At 34.7% G+C, this 18,177-nt stretch overlaps 1 protein-coding gene across 2 annotated transcripts; it reads left to right on the top strand.

Annotated features, from left to right (window-relative positions):
- Nucleotides 1-166: 166 nt before the first annotated feature.
- Nucleotides 167-18,177, top strand: LOC140045253 (N-acetylneuraminate lyase-like). Of its 2 annotated transcripts, none has more exons than XM_072090084.1 (13): nt 167-301; nt 1,647-1,676; nt 2,622-2,686; nt 4,233-4,303; nt 4,480-4,567; nt 5,349-5,406; nt 6,864-6,939; nt 7,328-7,420; nt 9,142-9,284; nt 11,708-11,754; nt 12,548-12,632; nt 13,037-13,076; nt 16,251-18,177. In XM_072090084.1, exons 2-13 carry the CDS (start codon nt 1,665-1,667, stop codon nt 16,397-16,399), a joined length of 927 nt encoding a protein of 308 aa, XP_071946185.1. In that variant the 5' UTR covers nt 167-301; nt 1,647-1,664; the 3' UTR covers nt 16,400-18,177. The 2 variants fall into 2 exon arrangements, with proteins under 2 accessions (XP_071946185.1, XP_071946184.1); XM_072090083.1 differs by lacking the exon at nt 9,142-9,284 and adding an exon at nt 8,510-8,652.

Here is an 18,177-nt window from a genome sequence, read left to right as displayed (position 1 = left end):
ATGTTTCATTCAAAGTTAATATTATCATTAATAATTATGCGTAGGTTTCCCGTGACCAATCAAGCAACACAAAACAAACCGCAATAATAAAGTCTGAGGATTATGACGTAATCAACAGTTATTGTTGTTTATGTTGCATGTTTTCCATAAAGCCTGCACAGACTAGAAAGACTTCACAGAGTGCAGGCAGTGGGACCATCGATTTTTAAACTAATCATCATTTCAGCGTTACAGACGGATACATTAGAGATAGTTGTTACCAATTGCACATTTTAACACAGATATTTGTTTTTTTGATACTGTAAGTATTAGAAACATTGACATTAATTAAATGACCGATTTTGATGACCATACTGATTACTGGAAAGGGAAGCCGATCACTCCGGCCGCGCTTCACTCCGGCCGCCGTATCAGCAGTTTAGCGCGATGTTATGCACTCCGGCCGCTATTCAATTTGACTCCCCTGTGCAAAGTGGCCGTTAGTATGGAGCGCCCATATCTACGTTTTCTATACTGTTCAGTGTTATAACAAATTCTTGGTGACCAAAAGAATTAAAAGAAAAAAGAATTTAAATGGAACGAGTTGAATATTTATTAGCAACAATTTTACTTTTTTCATTAACATTCAAAGAAGGAACTGCTTTTTCTTTCAAACTAAACTTAACTTTTTCTTTTCAAATAATCAAATACCCGTCTAATTTAATTTCTTTCTATGTACATTTTATAGCTTTACATTGACATTAAAAATTAGTTAAAAACCTTATTTTTATAACACTTTATCTTGCCAGTACCCATACTTACTAAATATAGTTAATAACAATATGTAAAATATTAGTTAATTTATTTCAAATCAAATATCCGTCACGTCTAATTATTGTTTATTTTGATTCTCTACAAAAAACGTGTCTCGGTTGTAAAAGACTCATTGGGCGCTCCATAGCTCCGGCCGGAAAGAATCGCGGCCGGATTTAAGCGCGGCCGGAGTGATCTGTATTCCTGGAAAGTATACCATACAAAACGTGTACGCTGCTGCTGCCGATTTTTCGGTCGCCAAGTATGGAACGCCCAAAACCATGGTACGCCAAAATTGACAATTATTTATTTTATTTGAAGGCCATTGTCTTTCTTGCTATCGATAAAGGCATTAACATTTTTTTAACGCAAACTTTAGTATTTGTGTAAGCCAAGTTATAGTTCTCGAGTAATCTCGCTCTCCCGACGATAAAATAAAATGAAATTTCTCCCTTGATATTTTTGATAAACTAAAAAATGTCCTGATACAGTATGTATTTATATGGACATCAATAAATTGCCAGTAATTAGTATGCACTCATTATTCCTACAGGTAAAAACAGGCTTTTTCACAGTTCATATTTAATCCTAATATTATAGTAAAGGTGATGTAGCCTGCTTATTAATTTTGTTTGTGGTGATTAGTGGAAAAATATGCTGCACTTTGAATTCAACTGTGTTGCTTTAGCCTTTAGTGAGGTGTTGTGATTTGTTTGTGGTGCTTTGTGAATACACAATATGATAATTAATCAACTGTGTCACTATTTTCGCTAAGAATTGCTTATTTGATTATTTTTGTGGTCTGTTTCTGTTTTACAGCTATTAATTGGTTTTTTTTTAACATTGTATTGTAGATCTTGCCACATCACACAATGGGATCTCAGGTAAGTTTGGTCATTGATTTTTATATTAGAATATTATTAGGAAAAAAGAATATTATCTTTAAAAGAATATTATTATTTTGCAATGATTATTCTGAAACAGTTGCAGGATTTTGGAGGACCTAGGGCCTGCTGAAGCTCTGTCTAAAATATGAAACTAGTTTGACAAAAAGTGTGATACGTGCCCAAATATGGTACTATTTATGATATCATCATGTCCATATATGGGCACATTTTTTTTTTATAGTATAGAAAGAGCTTAAAACATACTAAAAAGAAGTGATGAAATTAACTATTGTTTTATCTATTATATGGATCATCTTTCTATAAAGAATGTATTTATTTTTCTTAAACATTGAAAACATTGTAGTGAGTAATAAATGTTCACGCCATTCAAAAGTTAGTTTGTATCATATTCCATATGTTGAATTGTTTTAACCTTGTAGTTTTGAATCAACTAATATCATGTAGGCTTATTTCGGAGTCTCTTTATCCGTGAGATTTTTAACATCTGTTTTTGTTTTAATTTAAGCCACCACATTAACTACAATATATTTTTCTAGATTCCCTCTAATCTAAGCCTCTACAAACGTGATCCCTCCACAAATATTTTATCACTTGACCCAAATAGCTCACTCCTTAACCCCAACATCTCACCCCTTGACCCCCCAATAACTAATCAATTGGCACACCCCACCCCTCCACAAACACTTTACCTCTTGACCCCAAATAGCTCACTCCTTGATCCCAACATCTCACCCCTTGATCCCCCAATAACTTATCAATTGGCACACCCCACCCCTCCACAAATATTCCATCTCTTGACCCCAAATAGCTCACTCCTTGACCCCAACATCTCACCCCTTAACTCCCCAAAAAATTTCTCCTGGAAATTGCCTTTAAAACTATGAAAGAAGGAGTGACCTCGCAAAGTTTTTTTTTTTTTAGGATTTAAAAGATTTCAAAATAACAGGAGTTGTTGCAGCACCGTTTACACCTTTTGATAGTGATGGGTAAATAAAGCATCTTTTATTCAAATTATTCTACTGCAGTTACACTGCAATAACTACATTTCTTTACTCTTCAACTTGTAATAATGTTGACAAGTTTTTAAGTACAGTATCTTAAAAACAAACATATCTTAAAATAATAAGGCATAAAGCTTTAGTGTTGTGTATTACATACACTTACTCCATGAAATTAATTTTATTTATATATGCCTTTTATTTCTATTTCTATTTCTTTCTCCTTTATTGCATCCAGTAAACAGTGATGAAGTTGACATTAAATATTTAAAAAACTTTATCAAAGAAAAAAAAAAAGGAAAAAAAAGCATAGTATAACACAAACCAAACAAGTTACTAAAATATGTCATAGTCCACAAATCAGTCTTTCAATGGTCATCATAGTACATCCAGTAAACACAAACCATACAAGTTACTAAAATATGTCATAGTCCACAAATCAGTCTTTCAATGGTCATCATAGTACATCCAGTAAACACAAACCATACAAGTTACTAAAATATGTCATAGTCACAAATCAGTCTTTCAATGGTCATCATAGTACATCCAGTAACACAAACCAAACAAGTTACTAAAATATATCATTTAGTCCACAAATCAGTCTTTCAATGGTCATCATAGTACATCCAGTAACACAAACCAAAAGGGGTTCACAATTTGCTTATCATAACTCAGTTTCTGATTATTCATTCATTCATTTTTATTTATTTTGGTTTCATTTTAATTTTTTTTTATTATTTTTATTAGTGTATGCCTAACGTTTTGTATTTCACGCTAAATTCTATTTTTAAGTTAATAATTTTATTTATTCTTGTATGCTGTATTTCACACAACATTTATTTTGTTTCATTTTAAGTTTTTACTTGGACGCACCTTTATCATCAAAGTGTGCCACTGTTGTAAAAGTGAAGTTTTCCAATAAATAATTATTATTATTTAGCAAGCCCCTTTTGTGTAATCATACACACTGACTTATAAACTCCTAAATTGAAACAATATAACATCATGTTTTTGGAGGAAAAAAATGCAATTATTGCAGTAACTGCAGTAGAATATTTGGACATGATCCCTTAGAATACAAAAAGGAGTGCAGTTTTAAGGGTTGTGTAAATGTATTGACTGAAGTTTTTGAAACTCTTTGACTGTTGTGGCAATGGAGGAATAAAGGTACTGTACTGTACTTTATCACCTACTAATGATAAAAAACTAATCTCCTACTCTCCACACAAAAGAAAAATAATGGCTACAGCTAGTACCCAATTCTCAGAGCTGTATCTCCACATACAGTACAACAACATTTACCCAGTGTTGTAGGAAAATTCCATATACCTGTATACCATATGGTTATGTTAAGAGTGATTAGGCGATCCATGTGAAACACATGTATTGCTGTATTACAGAATTTTGCTATGATGAATCAGGTGCAGCTAGAGTGATCCGATATTGATTGTTGGACATTTGCATGTAGCATCTCAAACATTCTATATTGTATATTCAATATCAATTGATGTATTTTTAAATTATTTTTTTTTAGAGAATTGGCTCTTGAAAAAATTGATCCATATATTGAACATCTCCTTGCAAACGGAGTTAAGAATGTTTACAGTAAGAAAATAAATTTTACTTTTGAATATTTCATTAAAATCTGATTACCATATTTATTTGAATAAGCGCCCCACGTTGAATAAACAGCCCCCTCGAAAAAAAGTTGATAGATTTACATACCATGATTGAATTGCAGATTACTAATGTATTTATTACTTTTTTTCTTGAATTTTCAGTCTGTGGTACCACCGGAGAAGGTCCGTCATTAACAATAGACGAAAGGAAAAAAGTTGCCGAAAAATGGGTTAAAGCCGCCGACGGAAGGTTTGTACATAGTATATTGTTTTGTTATCACATCACTATAACACCTAAATAAATTCCTGTTAATAGATCATTCTTATATAGCGCTCTACAAGCAAGCTTCTCTAAGCGCTGAACATTATTACCCCAGTCATTTTTTGCATCAAACACATATGGAAACATACTCCCATAATGCAGCTAGTAATCAGCGCAAAGTTGTGTCTTGATCTAACCGGGTACTCATTTACACACCTGGGTGGAGAGAGGCAAACGTAAGTAAAGTATCTTCCCTAAGGATACAAGCAATGTGGCAAGAGTTGGATTCGAACCTCGGTCTCACGATCAGTAGTCCAACGTCCAACACCCTGCGCCACACGCCCTCACTGTTATTTGATTGAACGATTGTGGGTCACATGGCGTGCAATAGTACGCACTATTAAACTTGTGCTGTGTCTAAAATAAATATATATAATTATAAGCCCAAATAGAAAAATATACTTAAATAACCTCTGAATACTTTTTTTTTGTACTACTGTACTGTACATTTATTCATGCTACCATTTTGAAATATACTGACACCAATCATAAACATTTTAAAATGAACATTTCAACTTCAAGAAAACCATTTAATGCAATAAAATTTGTCTATGTACACTTTTTAGTTGTTTTTTTCATTGAAAAAAAACTGGAGGTGGCTCAAAATCAGGGAAGGGCGGACGGTGACGCTTAACAAGTATATTTGCCTAATCTTTCTTTGTTTTTCAAGCATTAATTCAATTTATTTTCTGGTTTCTGTCCCATGAAGGTTTAAGGCGATCATTGTTCAAGTTGGATCTGGTAATCTGAAGGAAGTGGAAGAATTAGTGAGTTTATATTTTGTTTGCGATCATTCTTTAGTTCATAAATGATTGCAATACCACAAAAACACGCTGAAATCAGGGATCCTTAAAAGGAAAATAAAGGAAAGAATACATATTGGAACACTACCCAAGGTCACATCATAGAGTAAAGGTCACACCATGGAGGAAAGGTCACACCATGGAGGAAAGGTCACACCATAGAGTAAAGGTCACACCATGGTGGAAAGGTCACACCATAGAGTAAAGGTCACACCATGGAGGAAAGGTCACACTATGGAGGAAAGGTCACACCATGGAGGAAAGGTCACACCATAATGTAAAGGTCACACCATAATGTAAAGGTCACACCATGGAGGAAAGGTCACACCATAATCTAACCATAAATGTTGTTTATTGTTTAGCTTTTCTGTACTTTGATTTTTTGTTACGTTGATTTTTTTACTTCCATTCATTAATGGTATATTTGATAAAATCATCTTTGCAGTAAAACACACAAAAAAAACGGTTGTTTTTCTAGTGTTTATTGTTTAGCCGTTACTGTACACTTACTGCATTTTCATTACATTGGTTTTGCTTTCTTCCATTTATTAATGGTATTTTTGTTAAAATCATCTTTTTAGTAAAACTGAATTTCCATTTACAACAATGAATTTTAAAAATAGCTATAAAATACTAAAAAAAATACTGACAATGAAAAGGGACAAAGCCAATACACATAAGAAATTTACATAAAACAATTCAAGGCCGGTTGTCTGTCATACAAAGACTGAGAATGAATTTAAATTTTAATACAGTATACACAATGGAAAAAAATAATGTTAGGAATAGATTATAGTAACTATACACTGCATAAATGCATCTGCATATCATCATGATAATGATGTATACAGCTACTATATTAGTTCAAGTTTAGATATACAAACTGAGAAAATTCGGAATAGGCCCTCTATGCATCCACGGCAGCCAGCAGTGCAGCGCCTACCAAGATCAACACAAAAGGAGACGATCCCCTACTGTTTTCAAATAGTGTACCAACATACCGGGAGGTAATTTCCTACACCCCTATGAATATTGTACCAACATGCACTATATGTACACATTGACCATTGGCTTTACATCCCATCCAAAGGATGAGGCAATGTGAGTAAAGCATCCTGCCTAAGGACACAATATGGCACAGGCTGCAGTAGGCTCAAACCTAATCCCCTCATACTCATTTGTGTTTTCAACTTTTGTTAGCTTTTAAAGTGCCATTGGTCAACCAAAAGGGCAAAATTTTGTTAATCTTCATTTTTCATGTTGTTGGGGGACAATACATCCTTATAATACAAATATATGATATATGCATAATGTAATAATAATAGTTTGTTTTGGAACAAGGTCATCATACTGAAGAAGTCTGCAGGTAGTAAATATTAATTATAGTCAAGTTGTAAAATAATTTGATCGTTATTTTGTAGGCTCGTCATTCTGAAGCCATCGGTGCGGATGCTATTTCAACAATCCCAACAATTTTCTTTAAACCAGCGAATCCAAGTAAGACTCCATGTGAATACTTGAAATAAGTCACCACAGTGTTAATGTTTTCTGGTTGTAATTTTTTTTTTAATAGTCAGTTTAATCTAGAAAGATTTTATTTAAAATCAAAATTGCTTGTTAGATTTTTGTAGAACTAGAAAAGGTTGCTAGTGGATCATTATTTCTAGCTCTGCACTGGTACATTGATTTTGAAGTAATTTTGCTATATGAACCACTCTAAATACTGCAGCAACTACATAGAAGTTTATGCAGACACTATGTGAAGCTATCATATCCACATAGTGGTCATATAAGACTCTAGCTCCTCTACGCCTAACCTATACAATACAAGCGCCCGTATTGTAAAACTAATCGTATGAAGTTTCTAATCTCAATTTTATTTCAGAGGTGATTGCTGAATTTTTACAGAAAGTTAGCAATGCTGCTCCCACAATACCCCTATATTATTACCACAACCCAAACATGACTGGTGTTAATTGTAAGTATACAAAGCCTACTTAATGAGGATTCTATTTTCAAAGATTGTTATTGTTATTTTGTAATGTAATGTATCTGATTTTTAGCATGGCACCCTCTATTGTTTGGTTGGTAAGGTAACTTCCTTTTGCCCATAGAGGGCAGTACCTAGGCAAATGTATACTGACAGGTGTTCTAAAGATTTGCATGATACATGTGACACATGGGCATCATTGGTTTGTGCACAGTGCACGTGTGGTAAATAGTGGCCAAATCTGTCATAATTATGCTGTCTGGCATAATTTTAGAAATCTAGATAATCTGGCATAATTTGAAAAACCCAATGATACAGAATATGGCAGACGATTCAGCATATCTAGCATATTTTCTAAAAAAACTAGCATAATTTTTACTAAATCAATTTTTTTATTTTGCTAACCACTTTGGTGGTACGAAAAAAAAAATACACCGCCCTCTAATACATTGTTTTTATGCTATTTTGGCCGTAAATGTAAATGCATAATTTGGCATAATTTTGTGCTGCCACCTAGCATAATTTCATTTCCATCACTGGCCGCACTGGTGTGTTATCAAATACAGTATATACAGTTATAACATAAGCATACTCTAAGTGGGTACATGTAGTATAGTCTTGGGGCGGGAGGTGTTGGTTTGACTGGGGGTTAGAAGAACCATAATATAGTACATAGGAACATCCCCAATAGAATGTAGAACCCATTGTCAATAGCAACCCATTATGAATAATAGATTGTAGGCCTACTTAACCCTACACTTTTCATCCCTTCCCAACACCTCTGTGAGTCATACTGGGAGTAATACTGTATAAAGAATTGTGACTGTCATTAGAAGACTTTAAGCACAAATTTAAGGGGTCAGTTCACCGCCAATGGTTGGCAGGATGTGATTTCATTTGTGACAATTACTGTACAAGTCTCACGTCTATATTTTGTATAACTCTTTATAGCTCTGTTACAACTAAACTCACTCTTTTCACCCCCATCTCTTATATCCACCCCTCCTTTACTAATTGTAATACACACTTCACATAATTAATGTATAATGGTATCTGGTGCACTTATTTTGTTTGTAGTTCCTATGAACCATCTACTGGATCAGGTAGTCAACTTTCCTAACATGCGAGGACTCAAATATTCCTCTTATGACCTTTACGACCTTCAACGGTGTTTGGTTCATTCTGGCGGACAGTTTGATATTCTTTATGGAAGAGATGAGGTAGACAGTACACATCTAATCCCATGTTTTATCATAATCTACTAATTTAATCCCACGCTTTATCATAATCTAATCTCCTGTTTGAGCATAATCTACTAATCTAATCCATGGTTTTATCATAATCTACTAATCTAATCTCATGTTTTATTATAATCTACTAATCTAATCTCATGTTTTATCATAATCTACTAATTTAATCCTATGCTTCATCATAAGCTAATCTCATGTTTTAGTTTAATCTACTAATCTAATCTCATGTTTTATTACAATCTACTAATCTAGTGTTATCACATTTATTTTAGAATAGTGTAAATGTTCTACAAATGCGCTGTCTCACATTCTTGCTGTTTATTTTAAATTAAAAAATTTTATATTTTGTTAATCCATTCATTATTTCAATTATTGTAAATATGTAGATATTGTCTTAAAATGTGATAACATTTTTTTCACACACCAGCATGTTTCCTTTTTTATCAACTTTCATTTCAGTTTCATTGGAAAGTATCTTAAATCTGTGTACTAACATAAAGACATTACGAGGTTCAAAATTCACCTCTGAAAATCTGTATGACCTCAGTCGTTGCATATTATTGTCTTCAGACAAGTATAACTTGTTGTATGCTGTTGATGAGGTTCGTACTCGTTGGGTTCGTTACATATGCAAGCCCGTAGCCAGGATTTTTACAGTGGTTTTTTTTTACATAAAGATTGGTTCCCAGTAGGACACAACGCAAGGAAGTAAGCACAATGCAAGCAAATTGACCAATAAAAAGCGACAGTTTGAATAAATCTTTCACTATTGTGACTGGTAAAAAATTACTTCTGTTGTGCTTACGTCTTAGTGGTAACAAAGCTAAAAAGGGCACATTGTTCCACAAAAACGGCAAAAATCTCCATTATCTAGGCTAGTTGCTTCTAGTCTCTGGTTTAAAGGTTCTAGGACACCTACCCCCTAGACAGTTACCCCCCGGATGTTTACCACCCGGACAACTACCCCCTTAGGACAACTACCCCCCGGACAACTACCCCCCGGACAACTACCCCCTTAGGACAACTACCCCCTTAGGATAACAACCCCCCGGACAACTACCCCCCGGACAACCACCCCCTTAGGATAACTACCCCCTTAGGATAACTACCCCCCGGTCAACTACCCCCCGGTCAACTACCCCCCGGTCAACTACCGCCCCCATCCAAAAGTAGACAAATATATAGGACCGGTTTCTGTAAAAATGAAATCATCTGTTTTTAACGGGTGTTTCGAAACTAGAGACCCGAGACCAGAGATCTGACACGAGACCCAATACGAAAAGGGAGACCTATATTTGGGTCTCCCTTTTCGTATATTAGGGTCTCCCTTTTCGTATAGTGTGGTCTCTCTTTTCGTATAGTGGGGTCTCCCTTTCTTATAGTGGGTCTCCCTTTTCTTATAGTGGGTCTCCCTTTTCGTATATTTGGGTCTCCCATTTTGTATATTTGGGTCTCCCTTTCGTATAATTGGGTCTCCCTTTTCGTATATTTAGGTCTCCCTTTTCGTATATTAGGGTCTCCCTTTTCGTATAGTGGGGTCTCCCTTTTCGTATAGTGGGGTCTCCCTTTTCGTATAGTGGGGTCTCCCTTTTCGTACGTGGGTCTCCCTTTTCGTATATTTAGGTCTCCCTTTTCGTATTGGGTCTCGGGTCTCTGGTCTCTGGTCTCGGGTCTCTAGTTTCGAAACACCCGTTTTTAACCGACTATTCTAGACCCTAGATGTGCTAGATTTAAAGTACCGTATTTATTGAAAAAACGGCCTGGGCTGTTTATTTTTTAGGTGGACATTTATTGGAAGAAAGTTGTTTATTCAATGGGAGGGGGTATAATCTAATGGAAATAGACGCCGATTATTCCATATGATGTTTCATGGGAGTGACATGGTCACCGTTTATTTGAGGGGAATTTATTTAAAGATCGACGTTTATTCGGTGAGTGAACATTGAGGTCAAATATCAAAAGTGATATTATTCTTCAAGTGTACAAAAATACATATATGACAAATTTGAGACAAAAATTAATTCTTTTAAGACCAGTGGTTATCGAAGCATTGTCCTGACGCAAAAATTATTATTATTATTAGCGAACCCAGTCTTTACAGTAAATACAGGGAGTACTATATAATACGTTCGACTATCCTATGATCATGTGTGACAATCTTCAGTTTATACCAGGCTATATTTATGTTCAATATTTTACTTTTGTTTACAACAATGAATAGTAATTCGTCAAAGTAACGAATTAAATTATAGTTATTAATTCCTATTATACACTGTTGCAGAGTCAGGTTGTTGAATGGTCTGGGTGGTTAGGGTGTTCTAAAGGGATAGTTTTCTGGGTGGTAATTGTCCGGGGGGTAATTGTCCGGGGGGTAATTGTCCGGGGGGTAATTGTTCCTAGGGGGTAATTGTCCGGGGGGTAGTTGTCCAGGGGGTAGTTGTCCTAAGGGGGTTGTTGTCCTAAGGGGGTAGTTGTCCGGGGGGTATTTGTCCGGGGGGTAGTTGTCCTAAAGGGGTAGTTGTCCTAAGGGGGTAGTGGTCCAGGTGGTGGTTGTCCGGGGGGTAGTTGTCCGGGGGGTAAATGTCCAGGGGGTGAATATCCGGATACGCTCTGGTTTAAATAGGGTATTTCAGGGAGGGTTCAATTGCTCGCACCTGTGAACCCTACTGGCTACGGGCTTGATTTGTACATTTTTTGTCAGGTCAGAGGTCAAAAAGTTGTATCAGTATTGTATTTATGTTAAAGTACCTAAAGCTCTGTCTACACTATCAAACTAGTTTGACAAAAAAGTGTGATGTTTCCAAATATCGTAGTGATATGCTTAAATCCATAATGGGCACATCACATTTTTTTGTCACATAAAGTTTGATAGTGTAGGCCGCGCTTTATTTAACCTGCTTTCTACTGCCTGAGTATATCTGAATTTAGTTTTTACAATTTCTAAATCTTACCTCAATGTGGCCGTTGTATTTTCTAAAATATATTTGTAATTATGGCTTATTTTTTTGCATTTTTTTTATTTCAGCAAATTCTACCATCTTTAACGCTAGGTGTAAAAGGAGGCGTTGGTAGGTAAGTGAAATCTATCTTATTTGCATAGTGAGACCATGAGAGGATGATAATTTTGTAATACCATTTTTGATGAAGGTGGCCTATCCAGTTCCAGTAAAGGAATTGATCATTAAGGGCCCTTGAAAAAAAATACCAAGATAAACATATAAAATATTCACAACAAGTTAGGTATATAAAATCTGTACATTAAAAGATTGTTAAAATGGATAATGGATATCTATAATTGGTAGAGACTCAACTAAGTCTGTCCATAAAGGAATATTTCCTCCATGGTCTGTCACAGTCGCCCATCCTCATGACACATAATAATTACATAACGTATGTAAATATAAAAACAATCACTTAACGGCACAAGTCCATAGTCAATGAACAAGAACATAAATATATACAAAGCATTCTTTAAATGTTCAAAAACATGAAAAATGAAGATTAACCAAAGACTTAAAATAGACCATTTTGCAGTTTTAATAAAGTTATTCACTTCTGTTAAAAAAAATAATTATGTCACTTATAAAAAGACAAAAGAGGCGGTTAATTTTAAACAAAAACCATTGTCTGGCAGACAATTTAGGCATTATTTGCCTGTTTTCTTTTTTCAGGTAAATAATTTTTTTTTTTTGATTCAGCTTTTGGTCAAAGTGAATAATAACTATTATGTGACATTAAAATGGCATATTAAACAAAAAAATTGAAAAAAAAAATATTTTTAGGGAGACAATATATCTTTAACGTTAATATAATTAAATTTTAAGGTTCAATATATTAGTACAGGTTTTTTTTTTTTATTTATCAGTACTTACAATTACTTGGGAAAAGTTGTCAATAGACTATTGAAAGCATTTGATGACGGTAACATAGAATTGGCACGGAAAGAGCAGGTATATATATTTATATCTTAATTTTGTTCTCCACCCTCTGTTCACCAGCCTTATGCCTCTTTTGTTTTATTTCTTTTATTTCTTTTATTGCTGTCCGAGTGGACAGGAATAAAAGAAATAAAACAAAATATATCTATCTTTGTCCAAGTAGCTTTAATTAATTAGGGTGTTGCCCGAAAGCTCTGCTAACTTTTCTGGCTGTTTTACTTTATTGTTTTGATTTAGCTTTTTGCTTCTTTTTTTTTGTATTGTATTGAGATCCAGCAACTGATACCCACAGCTTTGTCGGTTTTTTCAGTATTTTGCCTTTGGATCAATTTTAATTTAATTGATATTTATCTGAAATAAAATAATGAATGAATATATACAGCATATTTAACATTCCTATATTTTATTTTTCATAGAATTTTATGAATGAAGTTATTGCTGTATTAAAGAAATATGGTAAGTTCTCGCTATAACAATGATTTTATTATTCACTGCCCCTTGGATCAATTCTGTAGCCAGGAAGAGTTTGAGGTTTGAATGATTTTTTTATTACTTTCTGCAGTGTATGTCTTTCCTTCTCTGTCTACACTATCAAACTAGTTTGACAAATAAAGTGTGATGTGCCCAAATTATGATAGTGATATGCCTAAATATGTTAGTGATATGACATCTTATTTCGCTTGGATTTGTTTGCATTCAAGATGGTGAGCATAACTATTATTTATATTTATCATGTCCTTTTATCGCTCTTTTGGAGTCATAGTGTTGAGGAGCATGCCTACTTATCGCACAATTACTGTTCAAACAATCCGAGTATTACCAAGCGCAAATTTCAAATCTTCACTGGGCATTCCTCAAGATTATATGGTGATCAGAAAGGACAGACCCAACAAGAAAGGAGGCGGTGTATTTGCAGCAATAAAGAACGAACTGAATCCAATTCATTGTCATTTGCTGGACTCTGGTCCTCATGAAGTTATATGTTTTTCTATTTCGATTGACAATTATAAGATGCTTTTCACTGTTTGTTACTGCCCACCGAACTCTCCAGTCTCCTTCTGGAATGACTTTAGTAACAATTTTCTTCTGCCTTTATTACCTCACTTACCAAAGTATGATGATATTTATATTGTTGGGGATTTTAATTTAAATTGGAATCTTAAACATACGATACCTACCATTTTTCTTGACACTATGAATGCTTTAAATTGTACTCAGCTTGTTGAGGAAATCACTAGGCCTAATCATTTGGTCCCATCATCTGGTACAATAATTGATCTTGTTTTTTCAAACAGGCCAGACCGTTTAATTTCACTTGATGTCATTGATAACCCAGTGATCAGTGATCACCATGCAGTTTCCTTTAACGTATTACTTACCAAACCGTATTCTAAATTGTTGGTACGTAAAGCATAGACTGTTCAGAAAAGCCAAACGTATTGGTTCTGTATCAGCATGGGATGACTATAAGTCTATTCGTAATAAGGTTAAGCGTCTATGCAATAAGTCGTATTATTCATATGTCAACAAATTATTTACAATACAAGTGACTACTCGTAAAGCTTTCTGGCGTTTTGTTAGAGAACGTAGAAGATCACCAGCACCGTTATCTTTTAATATTAACGGTGTGAATGTTTTGTCACACCCTGTAATTGCTAGTTCATTTAATGATTTTTTTGTTTCTGTTTTTAACCCACCCATAATTCCCAGCTGTGAACCTCCGGTTTGTAATGTCCCAATCCCTGAACTTTCTCAACTTAACTTTAACGTGTACAATGTTGAGAAGGTGATTAATGGACTTTCGTCTAATAAATCTCCAGGTCCTGATTCCGTGCATCCATACATATTGAAATCTGCTTCCGAATTTATTGCTCCACCATTATTTAATTTGTTTAACTTGTCCCTGCGTATGGGGGAAATCCCCGCTAAGTGGAAAATGTCCCATATCACTCCTATATTTAAATCTGGTGACAAAAATGCAATTTGTAATTACAGACCAATATCCCTTACCCCTATATGTTCGAAACTGCTTGAAAAAATACTGTTTTCAAGTATATCTGATCACGTTGCTTATAGTTGTCCAATTACTGAAGTCCAGCACGGTTTTTTTCCCTCCCGTTCCTGTGTTACCCAACTTACCAACCTAAAACTCATTCCTGGGCATCTTCGCTAGATAAAACTAAAGCCCCCAGAATTGATGTTATCTTTCTCGACTACGCCAAAGCGTTTGATAAACTGCCTCACCATTATTTTAAATAAGCTGGCTAGTCACTTCAATATCAGAGGCAATGTCTGGAAATGGATCAAGTCATTTCTATTGGGACGTTCCCAAAGAGTCTTGTATCAAGGATCCATTAGCCCATCATCCCCAATTACCTCTGGCATACCACAGGGCAGCGTACTTGGACCCCTTGTTTTTAACTTATTTATAAATGACCTTCCCTCATCTATTATTTCTCCATGTGCATTGTTTGCCGATGACACGATAATTTATAGAAATATATTTACTGTAGACGATGAAGTTGTTCTTCAGTGCGATCTGATCAGGCTTTCCTCTTGGTGTGATCTAAATGAAATGGAGCTTAACTTAAATAAAACCAAGGTTCTCCACATTACAAGATCAAGGAAAGAGTATAGACCTGTTTATCGTATAAATGACTTGCCTATTAAATCCGTATCTAGTCATTGTCATCTGGGGGTCACGATTAATAGTGAACTTACTTGGGATGACCATGTAAACTTAATTATTTCTAGTTCAAATCGAATGTTGGGTTTTATTACTAGTATTGCAGGAGGATCATCCCCTTCAGCTATTTTCTCACTCTATAAAGCTCTCATTGTCCCCATCCTTGAATATGGTGTCCCAGCGTGGTTGCCTCGAACCAAAAAACTTACGGAACGTATCGAGGCAGTCCAGCAAAGGGCTACTAGGCTTGTCCTTAAACAAACAAGAGGTGAAATGGAATACGAGGAACGTTTCACTAAGCTAAATTGGCCTACACTATCTAATCGAAGAAATTATCTTCTGTTATCCTTTTTTTGTAAATCACTTATTGGAACGGTTGATTGTAGTAGTGTTCGTCAATCTATAGTTGTTAATGGCCGTCACCTTGATACACTTAAGTTCATTCATCACTATGCTCGAACCAATTGTCTTCATCATTCCGCTATTAACATATTCCCTAGGTTGTGGGAAGAATTACCGGAAATGATTAAAAATTCTTTAATTTTAGACAGTTTTCCAACATTTTTAAATTCACTTAAATCACATGTTTTATATTGACTTTGTTGAATCGACTATAATGTATTTTATCCGTTTATTTTATATTGACACTGTTGATTCGTCTATTTGTTATTTAAATATTTTTATATAGTTTATTATATATCATTGATTGTTGTTACTTTGGGAGTACGGAACCTGAACTCTTGTTATAGTGATTAGGTTCCTGCCTACTCCCTTAGTTTCTGTGTTTTTGTTTGTTTGTATCTGGTTTTTGGCAATAAATAATAATAATAATAATCATCATTTCCATATATGGGCACATCACATTTTTTTGTCATATAAAGTTTGATAGTGTAGACAGGGCTTAGTGTATGATTTGTATGACAATTTCATCTCTTTTTTTGTAGGCGGAAATGTTGCTGTTAACAAAACTATAGCAAACATCACCGGACTTGACCTTGGACCTCCCCGCCATCCGTTGGTTGAACCGAGTGACGAAGACAAGGAAAAAATCAAGAAAGAACTAGAAGCAATTGACTATTTCAACAAAATTTAAAAAACAAAATACATGTAACACATTCACTGGTAAGTTAACCCAGGTGTAGACTTCCTCAGAGATTGCCATTTCATGGCCTAGGTAAAAAATATGAGCCTGTATCTTCTACCACCAATTCTGTTCTTTACGAACAGCCTATACCAAATGACCATATTCCTAAAACTTGTCCAGTGCTGCCACACCTTCTGGTGTTTTTACCAACCAAAGTCATTGGTACCTCCAACCACCTTTTTATTTACCATAAACTCTGCTACCACCTGTTCTTTTATTACCATAGGCCCAAATAAGGCCATGTTTTTCATGTGGTTAATGTTACCATCCAGCCACCTGATCTTTTACTATAAACTACGCTACCACCAGTGTCGTAACGGCTTTGAGCACTCGATGGCTAAACCTAGTGGCCCCAGATTATGAAAGTCCAATGCAACTACCTAGTGTTGGAGCGGACCCCTTATGCGTGGTACCCACTAGGGATGCAACACGACGACGTAACGCAACGTAAGGGATTAGACCAATCAGAAGCAATGAATTATTGAAACTGTCGCTTGTCATTGGTCAACTGTCAAATGTCATTGCGTTGTGTCCTAGGAACCAAGCTTTAGCAGTGCTAAACCAGGGGCCTTTGTTCCCTGCGTTACACCACTGGCTACCATCTGTCCACTTGCCACTGTCCACATATGGTCATCCCTACCCCTTTTATCAATGTATGTCTACTCCCAAAGCTTTTTACCTGGCCCATATTAGGCTCACTTCCCTATCCACTAATTGCTCTTTTGCCAACAAGACTTTTGCCAATCAAGTCCTGAAATTGAAATTAATGACTTTTTGATTTACCATCAAATCCTAATTTTGCCACATTCAATTTATATGATTGTCTCATCATCTTCTTACCTTAAAGTGAATGTGTTACAGAATTGTTTAAATTTTGATTATATTTTTTAATACATTTTGCACATGCAGTACTAGATTTAGATAATTATAGTACAATATGTTTAATACGAATGAGGGTACATTTATTGTAAATAATTAATAGAAATCACTTCTTTTATTTTCTTTATTTTTCTATTAATTAATATATTTAATGTTTGTGAAAGAGGCTGATTATTAATATTATAAGGATTATTTGATTGGCTGAACTAAAGCTTTCTCTACACTATCATGTGACAAAAAAATGTGATCTGCCTACATATGGACATAATGATGTCATATCACTACCATACCATAGTTGGGTATATCACTACCATATTTGGGCATTTCACACTTTTTTTTGTCAAACTAGTTTGATGGTGTGAACAGAGCTTTGAGCACTGTAACTGTCATCTGCCAATATAATACTAATTTCATACATTTCTGAAATTTCATTCATCAACAGTTTTCATATTTCATTTTATTTGTTCAAAGGTAAATTCATGTTGACATACATTTGCTCACAATTAGTTAGTTACACAAACAATGACAACAAGTTATGACAATTTAAATTATAAATCCGCTATAATAATACTTTTTTTAATTACAATTTTTTTTGCAATAAATGAATTAAGCCTACATGGAAACAGCACAACAGTAATGAATGGTAATGGTGTTAGGGTTCTTTTTCATCCTGTGTATCTAGTCAAGTGTCATAATATTGCTTTCTTGTTATAGGCAAATTCATAAATACAGTATCACATGTGACAATCTTTTTTGATGCTGTCTTATAGACATTTCAAAATAATTGTTTAGAGATGTTTCCTATTAATGTAATGCACGTATACAAGTTGATGTTTGTATTGATTTTA

The sequence above is a fragment of the Antedon mediterranea genome, chromosome 3 (assembly GCF_964355755.1).
Source record: "Antedon mediterranea chromosome 3, ecAntMedi1.1, whole genome shotgun sequence".
Lineage (NCBI taxonomy): Eukaryota > Metazoa > Echinodermata > Crinoidea > Comatulida > Antedonidae > Antedon > Antedon mediterranea.
This window is presented reverse-complemented; position numbering and strand designations above follow the sequence as displayed.

Coding starts and splice junctions, on each gene's coding strand:
- LOC140045253 (XM_072090084.1), top strand. Junction 9,285..11,707: donor TGTTGTATGCTGTTGATGAG/GTTCGTACTCGT, acceptor TTTTTATTTCAG/CAAATTCTACCATCTTTAAC. Junction 11,755..12,547: donor GTAAAAGGAGGCGTTGGTAG/GTAAGTGAAATC, acceptor TTTATTTATCAG/TACTTACAATTACTTGGGAA.